The 20948-nt window shown below is 38.4% G+C and overlaps 1 protein-coding gene across 1 annotated transcript; it reads right to left on the bottom strand.

Annotated features, from left to right (window-relative positions):
- Positions 1-2959: 2959 nt before the first annotated feature.
- LOC148033982 (indole-3-acetaldehyde oxidase-like) lies at positions 2960-12693 on the bottom strand. Its single transcript, XM_087681970.1, has 11 exons — positions 12502-12693; positions 9911-11767; positions 9479-9738; positions 8922-9131; positions 8578-8796; positions 7509-8477; positions 7251-7346; positions 7067-7165; positions 4755-4944; positions 4117-4371; positions 2960-3991 (listed from the first exon to the last, which is right to left on the bottom strand). Exons 1-10 carry the CDS (start codon positions 12638-12640, stop codon positions 4136-4138), a joined length of 4275 nt encoding a protein of 1424 aa, XP_087538096.1. The 5' UTR covers positions 12641-12693; the 3' UTR covers positions 2960-3991; positions 4117-4135.
- Between the last annotated feature and the right edge of the window lie 8255 nt (positions 12694-20948).

Genomic DNA, 20948 nt, shown 5'->3' on the forward strand with positions numbered 1-20948 from the left:
CAAATATTGTAGTAATGATAATAATAAAGATTTTTAAAATTTTAACGCAATTATCAAGCATTGATATTGTCCAATGAGCCGCCATCCTTCTTAAGACAAACATCGAGATGGAAAACAAGAGAGATGTAGACATCGTCATCTCACCATTAATGATAATCACAACCATAATCTCAAGACATCATCAACGTCGAGCGCATGAAAGAACTAATGGCCATTGTACTCATCATCACCCTCATTGTGAATATCTTCATCTTTACCTTGACTTCTAATACCTCATGATGATGACCATTTTTTACCTGAAAACAATAGTTGAAAGGAGTGAAGATAATCACATGCACAACCACCACCATCAAATGCCACATTAACAAGCTGGTTGGACCATCAATATAGTTAGACTTAAGTTGGATTTGGTTTAATGATTGACAGTATTGTGTTGACTTGGTTGAATCAATTGACAACCCTATATTAGAGTTATCATATGGAAATCCTATGCCTTTGCTATGAAAACTAATTATCTTAGGATTAAGAGACCCAATAAGGGTAAACCTTAGCATAAGTTTCTAAGGCAAGTAACCACACAATCTTTAGATAGACACTAGGTGCCTTAGAAGTAAAACCTACCTTGGGAGGTAAACTTGCACTAGCATAAACACTAAGGGGAAAATTGGATGCAAACCCTAAGAAATATTTATAAGTTGGTAAAATCCTTAAGCAAACTTGGGACAATTACTTTGGCTTAACAACTACGAATGAACCCCTTGTTTATCGCCAATAGTAATTTTGTTGTGATCGCTACTAAGTGCTTATGAAGATGTGTTGTGGTGAAAAGATTGGGACTACAAGACTATGAGAGGGACGCCTTGAATGAACTACATATAAAAAGAGAACTGAGATTGGCTCCTACACATGTGCTCTATTTGTTGAATACTCCTAAGTTGTTGTACATTCCTTTCGAAGTATGCAACGGATAAATAAAGCTAAGTAGATTCACAAGTAGGAATTATGATTGGCTAATCTTGAGAGGAAAAAGTTATGAACTATATCATTCCTTGTGATGCATTCAATGAAAATTTTTAAGGTTTTTATTGTACTATTTTAAGATGTACATTGTTGCTATAGGAAAGAAACAATTTTCTAGGTTAAAGGTAGATTGTTTGCCTTGCTTTTGTTTGAACCTTGAAGCTCCTAGAAGGGAGAGAGTTGTACTTGTTTCAAGGGTTTGTCAGTCAAGGTTTTGATACATAGGGCATTCAACTCCATGATCGCACTATAGAAAAAGATATCGGTAAAGACAAGGAACCTGGAAAGACACTCCTCAATACACTGGCCAAAGGTCAAGCGTTGTGATAGCCATCATGGGATGTTGGCTTCATCGTATGATAGCTTGCATGTTGAAGAGGCTATGGACAACCCATGTTGGGCCTAGGATGCAAATTAAAAACCTTCATGATCTAACATCTACATATGTTGGAAGACCCTATTCTAGATAAAGGGTGGATTATGGATTGGGTTCAGACATAGGTATCTAGATGTTAGGTTATGGGTCCCGGCATAAGAGATAGAATGTTGGACTAGCATTGCAGTTAAATAGACTGCTCTGCCTTGTCTATACGAGTAGATTCATTTACATGAATCCCTAACATTTTGAATAAGAACTTAAGGCAATGTTTGAATCATACTCTAATCATGCTTTCATACCTATTTGCATATGTCATAGAAAAAACTGTAACTATAGTTAACACAATAACATGTATGTAAAAAGAAAAAACACAAGACTTTTAAAGTTGGCAACAAGTTGCTTCATATTTCTATGTTGCTATCTTTACAATTTATCGAGTATACATATCACTATATGTAGTAGGATATAAACATTGAATCCAAGGTATGATGTATAACTCTTTGTCACTACAATATGTATAGTGCTTTAGGCTTTACATTGGGTGTATACAAAAAATTGAGAAGGGGCAACATCTGAGTGAATACATATAGCATACAAGCTTGTAAGCATACACAAATAACATAACATAAAAGCAATCCTAGAACATTTCCTAACAATCTATAAACAAGCTTTCCAATGTGGAGAAAAAAAAAAGAGTGCAGGACACAAGCTAGATGCAAAGTAAAATTGTATTCATGTTGATAGATCCAACAAGAGTTGTTACAATGATAGGCTAAGGCAAGTGGCTAACTTACATAATCAATGACGTCATGATCACTTGGGCCCAACTACTACTCTTGAAGAGTCTAAATACATCATCTCGTCCCTCTTTTTCCACCAACTAGAGGATGATTCACATAAGCCTATTTAAGAGAGAGATTTTAACACATTTGGTTTAGTCATGTGCAAATGATGGATAGATACAAGATCATGAGCGTTCGAAAAAGGCAAAGAGAGAACTCAACTAAGGTGATCCCATCAAAGATGGACCCATCTCTTTTTTGGCACTCTATATTCATGTTTAATACTCCCTTGTGATTTCTAAATAAGCTAGTTGTGACCTCCAAAAATGATACCTTTTTGGCCGATGCTCACTTACTAGCTCCATTACCCTACCCAATGCCCACCTCTCCTTTCTTGGCAAGGGCTATGAGAGGGGCTAAAGTAATCAATAGATAAGTCTAGCTTATGAAAAATAAATAAATAGGTAAACAAATAAAAATAACAAGATATTAATAAAATATTTAATTAGATATTTTTAAATATATATTTAATAAGCTTGATTTTGATAAACTTTTTACTTCTTAAGATAATTGAAAATTTATCAAATAAATATTATTACACTATCAAACCTTGGTTTCATAATTTGTACGATTCCTGAATTTTTTCTTGGCAAGGAATTTATTTGTTTCCATAACTACTATGTATGCAATAAAAAACAAGTTTAATTTCTTAGCAATTAATGTAATTCCATAACCATCATGTGCAAGAAAAAACAAGTTTACAATTAAACCGTTGCCAAATTACTACATTAGTACTTTTTGGTTTAGTACCCTCTGTGCGTGCATGCATGCATGCATGTGCACACACATCTCTAAAACCTAACAAACAACTAGCTTGAATAATTAATAACATAATTGAAGAGCAAAAGAAAAGATGTTGAATCGGGGGTCTAAGGGTCTACACACCCCTTAGCTACAAGTTGAGATATAAGTCTTGAAATACAATTAATGCAAAATTCTTTCACCTCTAATATAAGCCTTGACATTCAATTGATCTTTGTAGCATGATGCTACATATTTGAAGAGGGAAAGTTTTATTAATTGAATGAGATCAAATTATGCTTTAGCATGCCTAAATGAAATTGAGTGTACCATTCTACACTCTATAGGCAATGAAACCATGACTCCTTTTCAAATTATTTTACATCCTAAGGCTATGTATTTTTGATTGTGCGCAAAGCATAGACTAGCGCTGATCACTAGCCAACGAAGTGATGCCTCCCAAAAGGAAAACACACACCACCCAAATATAATGACAATTTGCAAAAAGATGCAGCAATTCTAGCCACTTGAAACTATTGACATAAATTCTTCTACAGTAAAGTATAGGCTTAATGATAGTCAGATAAGTTAGCAACGTAAAGTTTTTTATATTTTTAATTTCATAAAACCTTAAAACCATGCATCATCAAGTCTCACTCCATTGGCCCTTGATTGTCACTCTTTTGTGAACCCTTCATCTACAACTAGGTCTATTTGATAAAAATATCAAAATGCCCCAAAGTTCTTTATTTTAGTGCAATATGTTTAGTGGTGTAACTATGGAGAAAAACATCATAAAACTCACCTAGGTAAAAAGGATCCAATGAGGGGGCCATGAAGCGTTGCTCCATTGGCCCCTTTACTCTAGTACTCTGCAATTTCAACACTACACCTACCTTCACTATAGGCCTATGAGGTTTGTACAGTCCACAAAAAGACTTTTGCCAAGCTCAGGTGAAAATGAATATATGCATTTGATGAAGATTTATTTGGTTAGCCTTCCCTTAGCCTGTAACAAAAGGAAGGCACCTCATGAATTTGTCTCAGATAGACACCTAACGTTAAGAGGGAAAGAAACTCATGTTGAGAGAGAGAGAGAGAGAGAGAGAGAGAGAGAGAGAGAGAGAAGCTCACACAATAGAAGCTTCAATTGTCAGTGCACCTCTGACAAGCTTATCTGGTGCTTCAAGTACTGCTCCACTATATCCAACCCACAGAGATGCTTTATCTGTTCCATAGTTGCTGGAGCATCTAGCCTGAAATACCTCCCATTCTTCTGTGCCTCTAGGCCCTTTGAAACCTCAACAACAGTCTCCCTTGCAGCTTCTATGGCTCGCTTGACAGCAGCATGTGCTGATCCAGCAAGAAGCAAAGGAGGCTCTCCACAGGCTAGCCAAAAAGAATCAAACCACACCAGTCAGTGAATGGTTCTTATTAGGCCCCACTCAAGATCAAGTAACAGAACTTCTCAGATACTTTCCCACTTATGAATTCCATTTCTCAAATTCCGATGACTGCAACGACAGGCTGCTGCAAGTGAGGTACCACAGACTTAGCTTGTTGCAATGGGGGAATTGTGAGATCAAGTGCAGATGCTTGCATTCCAACTCCCCCACTGCAACATGGCTCCCCCCTTGGAGGAGCTCATGATGTTGACACAAACATGGGAATAACATAAAGATTCCCACAATGGTAATGACCAAAGCTTAAGTTGCATGCACATTCAATAACTAATGATGATTAGCTGATGAGTTTGGAGAGTCAGCCCAGACCTTTGGATGAAAGTACACGGTTTTCGTGAGCAGGTCCATTCATGAGTTCCACACAAAACCGCTGTGGTATGTTGTCTACAGTGGGAGGCTTGTATGTCCAGGTACCATTAGAGACTAGTCTCCCATTCCTATCCACTTCATGCTCCTCTGTCATGAAAAATCCAATTCCTTGGACAAAAGATCCTTCAATCTGGTCAGGGAGAATCTACTTTTAGACTAACCCAAGCACATCCACATCAAATATCAAAACTCAATATCTTAATCATCAAAATTATGATACAAGATGCGATTGTGCAAATAACTATCAAAACTAATACACTTAGCTGGCATACAGTCAATCACATAAATTGCAGAACTGGCATTGGATATTCCTATAAGGATTTAAATGGTGACATGAATTGCATATCTGAAAGCTAGAATATGCTGCCTATAATTAAGCTTGCAATAGATACTATCACTATCCATACACTGGCAACCTTGTGGAATAATGCTGAAATTTTATGCACACCCTGATTGTCTCAATTCAAATATTTCATCTCTCTTGATAATCCAATTTTGATGATCGAGATTGTAAAATTTTTTTTGGACACAAGCAAGATTGGAAACCTTTTCTGCATAACAGCAGTTTGTCATCTGCATCTAGGACAGGCATGTCAGCATGCCGGTCCTTATCAGATGTGTTGTTCTTCAGGCCATGCTACCACTCTAATTGCACTGAAGTTCCCTTTGTTTTCTAGCAACAGCCCAATGACTATTAGCTAGACCAGAAATCTCCGTGTCTTCTAAGATAGACACCCTAGCAATACCGTGAACACATTGGCAGAGTGGTCAGCCTTACCTTAAATTTCATACCACCTTTTCCCTAGTTCTAGTATAATAGACATGACTATGGGTTCTTACTGTAACACACCTGAATCTGAACCCTCTCGTGGCATTAACCTGATCTTGGTGTCTAGCTCAATTACAAGTGAGCTTGGGGATGTCAATGGCGGTTCCATCAAACAGCCAGTTCTTGCTTCATTTCATCAGAGTACGCTGTTAGTTCCACCAAAAGGCTGCCCAAGCACATTATCAACTTGTACAAGAGGGCAACTCTGAAATTAGACTCTACATTGTAGTGGAGATTTTCCTAAATAGTTTAGTCCATAAAGACAACATTCCATTCTCTCCCCCTTTGAATAAGACTTAGCTGTATGCCGCATGTGAGCCAGACTATGGTAGAATCACAAATTTGTGGTTTTCTAAAAACACAAATTCTTTCTCCATTCACTCCACCACTTTTGAGTCCTCTGCCCCCTACAATAATGGACCATTTTTTCAGTGCAAGCCACATCCATGTTTGACATGATTCATTCAAGATAGATGGAAGCTCAGGGAACTACAGTGCCTAATTATGGCAGATACAAGCTCAGGGAAAGAGTGCCTAAACCCTTCATGAAAAGGAAAGGTATGAGCTCTGATACCATAGTCACAATCCAAAAGCAGGCGTACACGCACGTGCGTGTGTGTGTCAGAGATTTAATGGTGTTCACTCAGTCAAGTTATATCAACATCGACAATGACTGCTGTTACTGTTGCTTCCTAGGACCATGTACTGCCCTATCAGAAGTGGCTAATGCTGACAAAGCAAAAAGCATGCAGGACATGGTCCCTCACCACTCAACCACAAACTCATGGTCCAAGAAACACAGCAGAGTTCCACCCAAGCTTCTGGTTGTAATCCAAGAACCATGACTACAAATGTCCCCACACCATGAGCAGCAGCACAGCTTCCATTGGGCATCATTAAAGCTAGATCAACCCAGCAAATCCAGTGCCTCTTCAAAGGGAGAAGGGATAGACGAGAATGAATTGAACAAGAAGTAAAGTGGTTGCAGCAGATTCCGCTTTCTTCCCAAATACACCGTGTCTCCCTAACTCTACATTACCAATGCTGTAATCCAGAACTTGTCCAGGAGATGATATTGGCATTGGAAAGTGTCATGCCATATGGCTGCTAAGCAGCAGCAGAAGGGAAAGATGGAATGGCATCACTAGGGAAGTGAAAAAGATCTACATGCAGTTGAATTCACAGCAAGCTGTTGTCAGAACATGTCTTCTAACATGAAAGAGCTTTTGAGCAAAGTATGGTTTCCCGCAAGTGCAGTGCAAATTCAGTAATTCCACATCGGGCCTTCTTCCAACCCCTGACAAGAGTTGAGCACTTCAAATTCAGTAATTCCACGTTGAACCTTCTTCCAACCCCTGACAAGAGTTACGCACTTCATAAGTCATCAATTAACTTGCAAATAGCATTACAAGGTGCATTTTACCTGTCCAATGTCCACTGCAGGATTCAAGCTTTTCCCACAATCATACATGATATCAGACTCAATTATTGCCACTTCTCCTGTAAGAACATTGAGCTCGACCTGTCCAACAAATATATGTTTTTAAACTGTGCTAGACATTCTAAGTCATCAACGGAACAAAGATGCCCAAGCGATTACTACCCACCTCAGTAGCTGCTACACCATAATTGAGGTAACATCTAGAGTTGTTCGCTGGGCTCCAGCGTATCTGTGCTGAAAGATCGACATCTGCTGCTTGGGCCTGAAATGAACAGACGACATTATAACAAGGATTACTTTGCCATGCAAAGCAATGATCAAATGTCTAACTATTGCCTAGCGGACAGATATGCCTGATAAGATTAGGAATCCTTAATTAGTTAACTGATGGAAAGACTGGAGTTCTAGCACAATCAAAAGAGACCTGCTTAATCAGTTCAAGCCAAGAAACGACACCAGATGATTCCTGTTCTTTCTTCAGTTTCAATGGCATAAGCCTATCAACAAGTACTTGGCATGCCTGTCTCACAGCTTCACAGCTTCCCTCAGATGTAGTGCTGGAAGCAGTTAAGCCTCCATGAACCAAACTGATGCTATCTGCTTGCACAACTCGTACCTTCATTGATTCTGAAGCCACATTAGGTGCCAGCCAAAGTTGACTCAGCCCATAGATGGCTGCTTGTTTAGCTTTCGTCCATAACCCTTGCCCTAGTTCAATCCCTCCAACCTCAACCACAACAGAGCCGTCATGGAAAATGCTTACTCTTGCAGGCATCGACTCCTGCTGTACATCGTATATACATGGCAAAATTGATAAACCTCTCTTTGTCCAAACATTCACAGAGTTAAAATTAAAAACATCCCTCTGCCTAGCCTCCATTCGTTCCAACATCCTTGTCCACATTGAGTGCAAAGTATAGCCTTCTAATCCCCCACTGTTTGATTCATTGTGAAAAAGTTTGAGACTATCAAGGTTGTGCATATTATTTGTGATCACGGTGTGTACATCCAACCCCAATGTGGCTGCAATATGCTGCACAATGGTATCTGAAATAAATGAACCCTGAATATGGCCTGGTCCTCGCATGGCACTTTTACTTGAGAGGTTGGTTTTGCACACTTTGATCTCAACATCCAAAGATCCCCAATTGTATTTCTTCAAACCGCCAATAAGCATTGCAGGCAAGAAAGGACTAAGATCTTCTGACCAGCCAGCATCCATAAAAACCTTTGCTTTGAGCCCAGTGATCTTTCCAGAACAATTGCAAGCTACAGTGTATGTTGTCTTTGTTGGGTGACGTCCACCCATCATAATCATGTCAGTTGCACGATCAAGATACATCCGCACCGGCTGTCGTATTTTGTAAGCAGCAACAGCACATGCTGATGAAACCTACAGCTTACAAGAGTTGATCTATAGCATTTCTGAGAGCCATACCAAAAAAGAGAAAGATCTCTATGCAATCAAACTGCACAAAAATTCCAACCCTTACTGTGATATTCCTGAAAGCTTTGCCTCCAAAGCCACCTCCTGCTCTTCTTGTTATTATACGAACATTATGTACTGGTAAACCAAGGCACTTAGAGATGCGCTTCTGTACAATTTCAGGACTTTGACAAGAACTATAAACAACTATACAATCATCTTCATCTGGAATTGCAAGTGCTGTTTGGGTCTCCATGTAAAAGTAGTATTGTGACCCTGTCCTTACCTGTTCAGCTCTAATATTTAGTACATCATGTGCAGAACCATAAACCACATTGAAATTATCATGAAGCCTTGATACTCCCATGAAATCCACAGAAAACAGGAACACAACAGCATAAAGAATATTACCTCTCCATTAATAATTGTTTGGCCTCCTTCAGCAATTTCTGTATCAACATTTCCAACAGTAGCTCTTTGACAAAAAGGTGGCACAGAGAAATAACTGTTCTTTTCTATTGCATCTTCGAGAGACAGCACAGGTGACCCTAAAGTCTCCACATCATACTCCACTCCCACTTTCAAAGCACCATCTTTTGCATGCTGTGGTGAATCTGCAACCTACAGAGAGAACCTCTAACTTAGTAACAGCTAGACCAACAAAAGATAGACTTGTATGGCTTAAGCATGCAGCCTTCATATCCCTTCAATTCTTCAGTTCATTATGAGTTAAGTGTCTTACGCTCAAAAATCATAGTCAAGCTACAATCAAGTCAGTAACATCTCAAAGAAGACCTTTTGAAAGGGAATTTAATTCAAAATTTCCTTTATGAACATTGAACCCACTAATAGCAGCCCATCAGCAGAAACACCTTGACATCAACATACAACTAGTGAATGGTAGGTACCCTTGCCTGCAGGGAAAATCCAGCTAAAGTTAAAAGCAAGGAGATGGATAGATAACAGACCACAATTCCTAGAGGATGGCCAACATACTCCACTATATCTTCTGCAAAAAGATTCTCTGATCCAGAAAATGCAACAGCTCCAATGTTTGCTCCTCCCTTTGGAATGTCCTTGGCAGAGATATATGCAACCACACCAGGAGATGCAAGTGCCTGTGTGGGATCAACACGTTTGATTTTTGCCAAGGCCTTCTCACTAAGAACAAATGCTGCATAAAGGCAGTGATTTGGAGAGGGAATGTCATCCACGTACACTGCTTCACCTGAGTTGAATACAATTATCAGCACTTGGACCCAGACCACTCAATATGAGAAGATTTACAAGAACAATTTCTGTCCCCAGAGAACAGCCATGCAAACAGGACGGAAAATGCCAAAGACAAAAGAGATTTGCGAGTATCAAAGTCAACAAAGTACACTACAGGCTGAGCATACCTGCAGCTTGGATTTTGGCTTCAAACTTTTGTGCTGGTTTCCCCAAAGAATAATCTTCTACATAAGAAGGGGTAGTTTGTTTCCCTGACATGCAGTGTCTGTTTTTGGAATGCCTGAGACTGTCTGAAGTCTGGTCAATTTTCTTGGCACCATTCTGTTCATGGCTATCTTTTGAAATGTCCACAACAGTACCAAAAACAGGACTGTGAAGTGCAGCATTTGAAGGGTGCATAGATGTCTCAGGTAACATTGGTTGGAAAAATTCAAACAAGAAGCCAACAGCAATACTTGATCTGTAACTGGCTTTTTTTGTGCCTTTCAATGGACCTGCTAGTTCTACCTTCAACATCTCAATGGCTCTGAGAAGGTTACCTGCATTCACTGGTTTACCTCTGAGGAAACCCTCTACATCTTTCGCCCGGATGGCATGTGATTGTCCAAATGCACCAAATGCCAGTTTCAAATCTGAGATCTTTTTCTCATCACAGGTGCCATTTTTGATGGGGACTGAAATCTCAACAAGGAAGGCAGCATTAAGAAATGCCAAGGCATTGCCAAAAGGTCTTGGAGCAGCTCGGTAACTTTTAAATTTTGTACATGCATCATTCCTCTTATGGGCATCAGAGTGGCCATTGGCAACATTCATGTCAGAGTTGCCCCCAGTGCCAATCCTATCATTAGACCATACTGGTATCAAGATTGACTGTAGAATCATTCCATTCTCGAAAACATTTGATTGAAGAAAATCTTCCATGGTTACTACTGACACTTTCCGATCACTTCTCAACAATTTGAGTGTCACATCAATGGACAGAAAAAGAGTTGCCAGATCAGAGTCAAATGAGAATTGCTGGGCCATGATTAGATTTCCCCCCACACTTGCTCTGTTTCGAACATGCCGATTGGCTACCTTCTTTAGATGGGATACAAGCCCTTGAGGGACTGAATCTGACCCTGTATTGATGGACTTATCCTCCAGAACCTGAATGAGCTTCTCGATTGTAACTGCAGATCCAACTTCTACTCCACATGCAGTTTCCTTTAGAATCAATAACTCAGGGATACTGCTAATATCAATGAACACTCTGGGTCTCAGCTCCTTGTAGTAGCCAGCACTTGTATTTCCAACCACTAGTTTCACATCATCTCTCTTTTGATTGGACTGGAAAACTTCGAATAGGGAATCTAATGTAGGTGTCTTTATCCATAATCTTTCATCTGAATTCAGACCACCATCTGCATATCTGATGTTCAGATTGGGATGTGTTAGGCCATTCTGTGGTGCTGCTTCACCATTGCAGTCAGCCGTATTCTCTCGAGCATTAAATGCATCAAGAAGAAATTGTGGGAACCTCACACTTTCCTTCTCATAAACAGGCAGAAGTTCAAGGTGTGCATCTCTTTTGGATGCCCAAAACGTGTTGATACCCAAATCTTCTACATCAACGTCTCCAGCAAAACTTTTACATGCATCAACAATGGGTCTGTAGCCAGTGCACCTGCAGATATTACCTACTATGGCAGATTGGGCCGTCTCCACTGACAAGCTTGGGATTGTGTGCAAGGGTTTGCAAGTATCCGTATTCGAAGTGTCAGACTGTGCACTATTCAGCCAAGCATACATGGACATGCACATTCCGGGTGTGCAGTAGCCACACTGAGAGCCATGAAAACCTGCAATTCTTTCTTGCACTGCATGGAAGCCCTTCTGCGTATTGCCTAGGCCCTCTATAGTAGTCACAGAGCACCCATCGATGGAGCAGAGCAAGGTGAGGCAGGAATTAATGGTGAGCTCTTCAATCTTCCTGGTCTTTGGGTCATATTTGGACAGCAGAACAAGGCAAGCACCACATCCGCCTGCAGATACAGCACAAATTCATGGACAGTAAGAAAATAAAAGTGGCTCTCTTCTCGTTTTTGAATTGATTTGGTGTATTAGGATATAATCTATAGGCTTAGTCACCATTTTCATTGTCTTACAAGCTGGGGCATCAGCCCAAGTTCTTTTGATTTTTCGAGTTGAATGCGAGGCCCAATGGTGATATTACAATCGCTGTTGTGCCTTGCAATCAATAAGCACATGATAGATGGATCCTTATGCAGATAGTCTGTGAGCTATGTTAGTTATGGCAACGTTGGATCGCCTGACAAGAGGGACTGACAAGCATAGCGTGACTGCTGCAATATAGGCCAATGGCATCGAAGCTACGTAAGTAAAGCTCTGTGGGATGGTTGTAGCAGTCATGGCTTCTGTATATCTAATGCAGGACAAGAGAGAGGGGATCAGCAGAGATTGACTGCGGCACAGGCAAATGCCACTGTTCAACAGCTTAAACAAGGGTCTGTATGGCGAATGATGCTTGCCGTGATTGTAGCACATGGTTCACTGCATTATCAAATGATGCCACTCTTGAACAGCTTAAGAAGCAACGGCAACGATACCAGCCATGACTGTATCACACGGTTGACTACATAGGCAAACGATATTGTTCAACGGGGTGAGCAGCAATGCTTTTACAATGAGTTCTGATGATACGAGCTATGGCTTCTATATGATTGGACCTGCAACAAAAGACGCGTTATCATTTTACCTTCTCCACAGCTGAGCTTGGTGCCAGAGAAGCGGGTGTGCAGTCTGAGGTAGGATAGCAAGGTCATGGAAGGGTCGACGGAGGGGAGCTCCACTTTGGAGCCGTTGAGGGCGAAGAGGAGGGGGCGTGAGGGAGCCATTACTGACCAGAGCTCTCTCTCCCTCTCTCACAAAAGTCTACAGGGGGGGGGGGGATGAATCCCTGAGAATTCTCTCAGAAAGTGCTCTCACGTATGTGTGTCTCTCGGAGTCCTGTTGGGATTTGGAAATCTCCATAGCCAAGGTCATGTACACGTGTCTGTTAAACTTTTCCCGAATCCCGGGTATTATCAATCAATTTGGTATTATTGTCATGGTTATGGCTATGGACATGTGCACGTGTCCGTCATTTTTCAGGGCACTATGAATTTGGTCATTATTGTTAGTCATTGTTTAATATATATCTTGGGCCCATCATCCCCATGCATGGATTTTTTTCGCCGCACGTACTAATCAGCGCCAAATTTTTCCTTGATTTTTTGGACTTTATTGCATTTTCCAAAATACGCCCCCCCCCAAAAAAAAAGACGTGCGCGGTGCTTGTAAATTGTAATATCAGCGTTTGGGAAATCATTTTCGAGGAAGAGGAAGTAAATCCTTTTCATTATCATCATCTGAGAAGGAAGTATCTCCCATTGAGACGGTATCTTATACATATATTTAACAAATATAACTATATTTTGAAAATTTTAAAGATGATTTATTTCCTTCTTTCAAAGAATTGAGAAGGATTTTTGTCAAGGTGAACAAGTTCTAGGCTTAAGCGAACCCATCTTTTCCCCTAACCTTGGCTTGTATACTGCCAATTGACTTTGTTATACCCTGACAAATACGAGTATCGGATAGATTCTGAGAGTATCTTACTATCTTACTATTATATTATTTTAGCTATAGGTTCGGAAAGCCCTGAACCTTCGAAGGGCTTCCCGAACCTACCCCCTTTTTCAAACCTCCATTTATCAATCAAAACCCCATTCCCTCCTCTCTTTTTCACATCCAATATCTCATTTTCTCTTCCCCTTCCCTTTCTTCATTAAAGCCTTTCCCCCCCTCACCTCCATTTTTTAAATTAAAACCCATTTCCCTCTCTCTCACTTATAATCTCTCTCTTTCTTTTTCCCCCTCTCTCTCACTTATAATCACTCTCTTTCTTTTCCCTATCCCCTTTTTAATTAAATTCTTCACCCCTCTCCCTTCTCTCTCTCATGTGTAGGACCTAGGTTTTTTCTCTCTCTCTTTCTTTTCATTAAATCAAATTTCTTTTTAAATCAAAAGTTTCTCTCTCTCTCTCTCTCTCTCTCTCTCAATTAGATTAAACTTTTTAATTTAAACTTTTCTTTAATTAAACATTTTAAAAGTTTTTTTAAATTTAAAGTTTTTCGAACATAGTTTTTCACACACTTTGAGAAGGAGATAGAATAAAAGAAAAAGAGAGAGAAGAAGAAAAAGAAGAATGATAAAAAGAAGTGGAAGAGAGAAGGGAGAGAAAGAGGAAAGAGAATAGTCTTTTTTAAATTAAAAATTTTTCTTCTCCCCCTCCCCCCTCTCTCTCATGCGTAGGGCCTAGGTTTTCTCTCTCTCTCTCTCTCTCTCTCTCTCTCTCTCTCTCTCTCTCTCTCTCTGATTAAACCCTTGTTTAATCAGAGAGAGAGAGAGAGCAAAAAAAAAGAGAGGGAGGGAGGGAGAGAGCAAAAAAAAAGAGAGGGAGGGAGGGAGAGAGAGGGGGAACAGAGAGAAACATAGTTATAGATATAGGAAATACAAAATTAGAGAGAGAGAGAGAGAGAGAGAGAGAGGAAAAGAGAGGAGAGAGGGGGAAAGAGACAGAGAGAAGAAAATGAAAGAGAGAAAATAAGAAGAAGAAGAGAGAATTTGAACACAATGAGAGAATTATAGAGAGAGAAAATATATAATTTAAAAGAAAAAAAGAGAATTATAGAAAGAAAAAATATAAAATTTAAGAGAGAGAGAGAGAGAAAGAAAAGAAAAAAGGAAATGAGAGGAGAGAGGGGGGAGAGAGGGAGAGAGAAAAAATGAGAGAGAAAATAAGAAAAAGAATTATACAGAGAGAATTATAGAAAAAGAATTTGAACGCAGAGAGAGAATTATAGAGAAAGGAAAGATAAAATTTGAAAGAAAGAGAAAAGAAAAAGAAAAAAAGAGAAAATTTAATATTTTTAATTAAAATAAGGGGAGAGAGAGAGAGAGAGAGAGAGAGAGAGAGAGAGACAAAAAGCAAAAAAGAAAGAAGAGGAGAGGGAGGGAGAGAGGGGGGAACAAAGAGAAAGAGAATTATAGAGAGAGAAAATATAAAATTTAAGAGAGAGAGAGAGAGAGAGAGAGAGAGAGAGAGAGAGAGAGAGAGAGAGAGAGAAAGAAAGGAAAAGAGAGGAGAGAGGGGAATAGAGACAGAGAGAAGAAATGAGAGAGAGAAATTAAGAAGAAGAAGAGAGAGAATTTGAACACAAAGAGAATTATAGAGAGAGGAAAGATAAAATTTGAAAGAAAGGGAAAAGAAAAAAAGGAAAAAAGAGGAGAGACCAGGAAAGGAGAGGAGAGGGGAGAGAGAGAGAGAGAGAAGAAGAATAAGAGGAAAAGATGAAGAGAGATGGGAAAAAAGAGAAAAGAGAAAATTCTTTTTAAAATTTATTTATTTTAGAGAGAGAGAGAAGATAAAATTTAAAAGAGAGAGAATGATAGAAGAAAAAGATAAAATTTAAAAGGGAGAGAGGGAGAGAAGAAAAAAAAGAAAATTAGGAGAAAGGGGAGAAGAAGAAAAGGGGGCGGAGAGAGAGAGAGAGAGAAGAAGAAGAGAGAGAATATAAACATAAAGAGAGAATTATATATAGGGAAAAGATAAAATTTACATACTTTTTAAGAGAGACTGAGGGGGGGGGGGGAAGAAAGTGAAAGAAGAAGAATAATAAGAGAGAGAGAACATGTAGAGAGAATTATAGAGAGAGAAAAGATACAATTTAAAAAGAGAGAGAACAAAAAATAGAGGAGAAAGAGAGAAGGAAGAGAGAGAGAGAGAGAGAGAGAGAGAGAAGAAGAAGAAAAAATTTAAAAAGAGAATGAAGAGAGAGAGAAGAAAAAAAAAGAAAAAAGAGGAGAGGGAGAGAGAAGGAAAAGAGAGGAGAGAGAGGGGGAGAATAAAAGGAGAGAGAGAGAGAAGAAAAGCGGGGAGAGAAGAGAGAGAGTGAGAAAAAAAAATAAACTAAAATAGAGGGCAAAGAAAGAGAGAGAGAGAAAAAAAAGGAGAGAGAAAAAAAATAGATAGGGAATTTGGGGGAGAGAGAGAGAGGAAAAAGAGGAGAGAGAAATGTGAGAAATAGATTGTTGAGCAAAGTTACCGTGCGATAGCACGAGATCTTCGCTTGCGAAGCAGCCTAGCATTCTGTGCACGCGAAGCACGCGCGAAACACTAGTTTTAGTTATAAAATTAGTATTTTATAAAGATTTTGAATATCTAAATGGGTTGCATTGGGAACTTGCTTTTATTTTTACCATTCAAATATTTCAAAAAAAATCATGACCATCTCTCTCTCTCTCTCTCTCTCTCTCTCCAACCATCACCACAAAAGCATGTACATGCACACATATGCATACGCGCGTACATACACACACACTCTCTCTATATTTACTAGTTGGCATGGCCAACAATACGCTATCGCGCTTTGCATGGTGTGCATCATTGCAAAGCTCTTTTTCTCAATATGAATATTTTTAAAGATGCATTATGCGCACAAAGACATGAATCTCAAGTTTTAATATCACCAAAGAAAAGCAAGGCCAAGCACCCATTGTGTAGTATAACCGAAAGTATTCTTTCAATTAGTAGTTTGCATGCTCAACACATTGTACATGTTCTTTCAAAACACGTTGCAAAGTACACATTGCACCCAACAACTGATTCTACTATTATAATAGCTAATGAAGGAAAGAAAATAGCACATTAAGAACTATAAAACCATTCAAAATAGCTTTCTCCTTCATATAGGAATATTGTTTGTGAGCATTGGAGCATCTATGATATTGTATAGTGATGACGCTCCCATGACTTTTTCACACATGATCGTGACAATCACATTCTTTGAACTTCCTGTTACTTGAAATGAACATGTTAGTCACTTATAAATGGAAGGATGTATTTAAAAAGATTAGAAATGAAAAAGAAAATGTAGTTCCAATTACCTGAACTAGAGAAGGGAGTGTGTACATATTCTCCATTAGACATAATCATGCCAAGGTGCAATTGATGTACCCTAACCAAGCACAAAAGATCTATGAATTCATTATGCTCCCAACATAGTGGGATATGCAACGAATGTCTTTTTAAAATCAAGAATGCTTCTAATGGGGCGAAAACATAAACAATTGGACATAAATCTCATATTGTATCTCCACAAAGGTTGGATTGACGAAATCCAAGTATGGGAGAGTTGGCATGTGCTCAACAACACGAGCAAGGCTCTTGTGCATAATGGAATTAAACAACAGAAAAATGTATTGTCCTTGGAGATGTAGTTGAGTTTTTTATGCAAGGTAATATGTGTAGATGGGGGTAGACATATGAAGAAGCCATTGAAAAAAGGTGAGATCTTGAGCTTAGTAAGGAGTGAATAAAAAAGCAAGAGAGCTCAAATTTTAGAAAGCATATTCAACATACAAACATACATAAAAACATTGAACTCATAGCAAGCAAAGTCACACAAAAATTCTAATTGCAAATACATGAATGATGAACAACAATTTTTTAAGTGAACACATGCATTACATAATAAAACATATATATAGAGAAAATGTTGCTTATAAATTTTTAATGATGAGTTTTCTTTATGAAGTAAAAATATCATATTGACTATGTGATTTGTAGGATATTTTTAAAATTACAAAGGCAAGTGGAATGGAGATGGCAACACATTCATTTGAGAAAACAAAGTACTTATTCCACACATATTGAAACGCACATCTTGTAATTTCTCCTTGAAAGAGTGGAGTCATTTTCATTGTTTACTCCCATAATTGAATACCAATCCACATTTGCAATAGCAACACACTAATTGCAAGAAAGGAATTCAAAAGGGCAATAAAATGTGAAAACAATCGAGAGGTGTTCGCAAATATTTAGTAGTAGCAAATTTCATGGCTCAAATTAATTGGAGACGCTAACCCGTTAATGCCAGCAACCCATCAGAGCTAGTAACAAACATTTTTAAAGATGCAACTTCCTTTTTCAAGCTCATAACTTTCTCAACATTCTTCTCATTGCCCAAGTTATTCATCTCACTCTCCAATCGCCTTGAATCATGCCTCTCCCTCTTTAGCATATTATCCATCAATCACCTTATTTCATACACCCCCTCTATTGCACCTTTTAACTCATAGCTCAAATCTCCAACAATGCTATGGAGCCAAAGATGTGCACTATGCAACTCTTGTAGTACATCATGTAGGCATGTAGACTACATCTACATTTCCTTTGAAAAGGATTGCATGAGTTGGCCAAGTAAACCTATTAATTTCTAAACTTTAGCATCAATTTTTTGAAAACCCCAAGAGGAAGGAGAACTATTTATTGCATTCATTATTATTTCACGCTTGGGGATGCAAGGACGTGCATCTTGGCCCATCTCATTTATTAGTCGTAGGTATGTTAACCCCTCTTCCATTGGCACAAAAGACTTGGGCCCAAGGAACATCTAGATACAACACTTTCATATACATTCAAAATAAGAAACCTCAGCCTTTCATAGAGAACTATGGTAGAGCTTTGAACAAAAGAATTTTACAAAAACACCCAAAAAAAAGGAAGGAATACATATCTTGATGAATAGTGCCAAGAAGGTAAGCGTCATCATCGAGACATCCCATCATCTTTCACATTACACAAATTCATTGAATTGGGAGATGTTGCAAGCACATGTTTAGAAATTGCAAAATGCATAATAGGGATAGAGGATTCCACATGCTCCATCGCCATGCAAAAGGCTAATCAATATAATAGAACATGATAATTATACATATACATATGCAATTAACAAAATAAACAAAATTGACACAACATATGAAAGTTCATGGCACACAAGATAAACACTCGAACAAAACTTAATTCTAAGACACCTTCTAAAATATCTCTTAATACACTCACATAGTGATAAGTCTTTTGCATGATGCAAAATGAAAAATGTTTTAATCAAACTACCAAGGCATAACATAAAATCATCTAGGTTTCTGTAACACCTCGAGGTACACAATGTTTGCAATGGAATGAGTGTTCACACTTTAGTCTTCTAACAAAACCTTTATGGAACCAGTAGATCTCACTCGGCTAAAAGCAACATATAGCTGTCCATGAGAGAATATTGGCATCTTGAGGTACAACTCTAAGAAGGTTAATGTTTGCCCTTGAGACTTATTAATAGTCATAGCAAAAGCTTGCCTGATAGGAAATTGTATTCTATGCATGACAAAGGGCAAACCCGATAACATCAGGATAAAGATAATCCTAGATATGAAGACAATAATACCAACATTAGTTCTAGTAATAATTTCAACTTCCAATACTTTTCTGTGAAGCTGTTTACATATCAATCTTGTACCACTAAAAAGGCCCATAACAGGATTCAAGTTTCTTAGTAGCATCACTAACACATTTTTTCTTAAGACCAAACTTTGTGGTGGAAAACCACCTCCTAGATCTCTGGAGTTCAAATACTCACTTGAGTAAAGGAAAGAATTTGCATATGTCTCAACTATAGAATCAACACTGTAATACATATGATAATCCCTTTCACACAAGGAAGCAACGTTCATTGCATCAACATCTTTGTTTTTAGAGGTCAAAATAACTCATCCTTTAAAGAAAGACACATAGTCTTGCTAACAATGAATATCCATGTAAACATGCAAGATGAGACCATCCATAGGTACATCTTACAAAATCATACGTGTTGGAATAGCAGCATGATTATCACCATAACAAAAAAGTGCAACCATCACCAATAGAGAGAAGCCATTCAACAAACCCATGATTCCTATCTTGCACAAAAACTCGCATATCTTGAGACAAACATAAAACATGGATATGATTCCACATAGGAGAAAGACAAAGGGTTGCATCAACCATCTCTTCACGACTACCCTTTTGCACTACTAGCAAGATCTGACAAAAGTCTCCACCAAAGAGAATGAATCTTCATCCAAAAGGCATATCACATTCCATAATATCCCCAAATGTTCTATCAAATGCCTCAAAAGCATAGTGATGCATCATTGGTGCCTCATCCCAAATAATAAGACATACAACCCTCAACATTCCGTAAGGTGTCACTGCACTAGAATGTTGCACGATGAAGTACTCTTGAGCTTAAGGGGAATCTTAAATCTTGAGTGTGTGTAGTACACCCCTTTGTGGCAACTATAACTCAGCAATCCCAAATGAAGCTATCGCTAGCACGAATTTTCCCTTACCTCTAAATTTTGTAAGCAATCAATTGTACAAATATGCTTTTCTTGATCCACTGGGGCCATCCAGAAAGAAATTTACTTATCAATGCAAGTGTCCATTCGAGGAATGGATGAGTCAGCTATTGGGTGAGTCTTGGCAACTCAAAAGAACACATTTTGATGAGACGATTGAGTGCAAGGTCAACCAATCTGATCTGACATTCAAGTAAATCTTTTTTTACTACTTTGCATGCCTTGATTTAATTGACATAGGTCTTGCTTAGATGAATTGTTGTGTTAGTCGCATTTGCTTACCATTATTTTTGTTTTTATTATAGGTATTTCATCGCTAGACAAACTCTATGCATTTGCTTTCAATATAGAAGATGGCGACCTTTGCGAGGGAAGTGGATCAACTTGAATCAAGGTACCCGAGATGAGACACATATAGCTCTCATAGATGTGGTTATCTTGTGGAATGGTCATAATCCTTTTGTGGTTAGCGCAGAGAGTCATTGGCCCATTTCTTTTCTGATACAAGAAATCCAACTAATGTCCAATGAGCCCCTCTGCAACTTCTATTTCAAGTTAGATAATAGAAAAGTCAGAATTCGTAGTGAGAAATCCATAACATGTAAACAATGTGCTTCTCCACATATCCTTGAGATAGTGGAATCCTTGTAATTTTTTAAAATAAAGAATGAATACAATTTTTAAAAAAACTTCTGAGTACTTTCAATTTTGATAATCTTAGTTTACTATGATCCAAGTGTGTGATAATGCATACTATAATTAGTCAATCGTGCTGGTTAAAATCATAATTAAATTGTAGGATGGAATTCTATAATCTATGCAATATTATATTCGCATAATGATATATTGTAGCTCATCCCTTCTACCCATTTCTTAAATTTAAATATTAAATTGTATCCAAAGGGATTTTGAAGGCCTTTTAAATTT

This window comes from Lygodium microphyllum, chromosome 7 (assembly GCF_053477565.2).
Source record: "Lygodium microphyllum isolate KBCC chromosome 7, Lygodium_microphyllum_v1.1.10, whole genome shotgun sequence".
Lineage (NCBI taxonomy): Eukaryota > Viridiplantae > Streptophyta > Polypodiopsida > Schizaeales > Lygodiaceae > Lygodium > Lygodium microphyllum.

What these genes read in the sequence shown, in the direction of transcription:
- LOC148033982 (XM_087681970.1), bottom strand. Translation starts at nt 12,640, where the DNA reads ATGGCTCCCTCACGCCCCCTCCTCTTCGCCCTCAACGGCTCCAAAGTG. An exon ending in GCCATCCTCTAGGAATTGTG is followed by an intron (nt 9,132 to 9,478) that starts GTCTGTTATCTA and finishes TTCTCTCTGTAG; the next exon opens with GTTGCAGATTCACCACAGCA. An exon ending in ATGGTGTAGCAGCTACTGAG is followed by an intron (nt 7,166 to 7,250) that starts GTGGGTAGTAAT and finishes TTTGTTGGACAG; the next exon opens with GTCGAGCTCAATGTTCTTAC.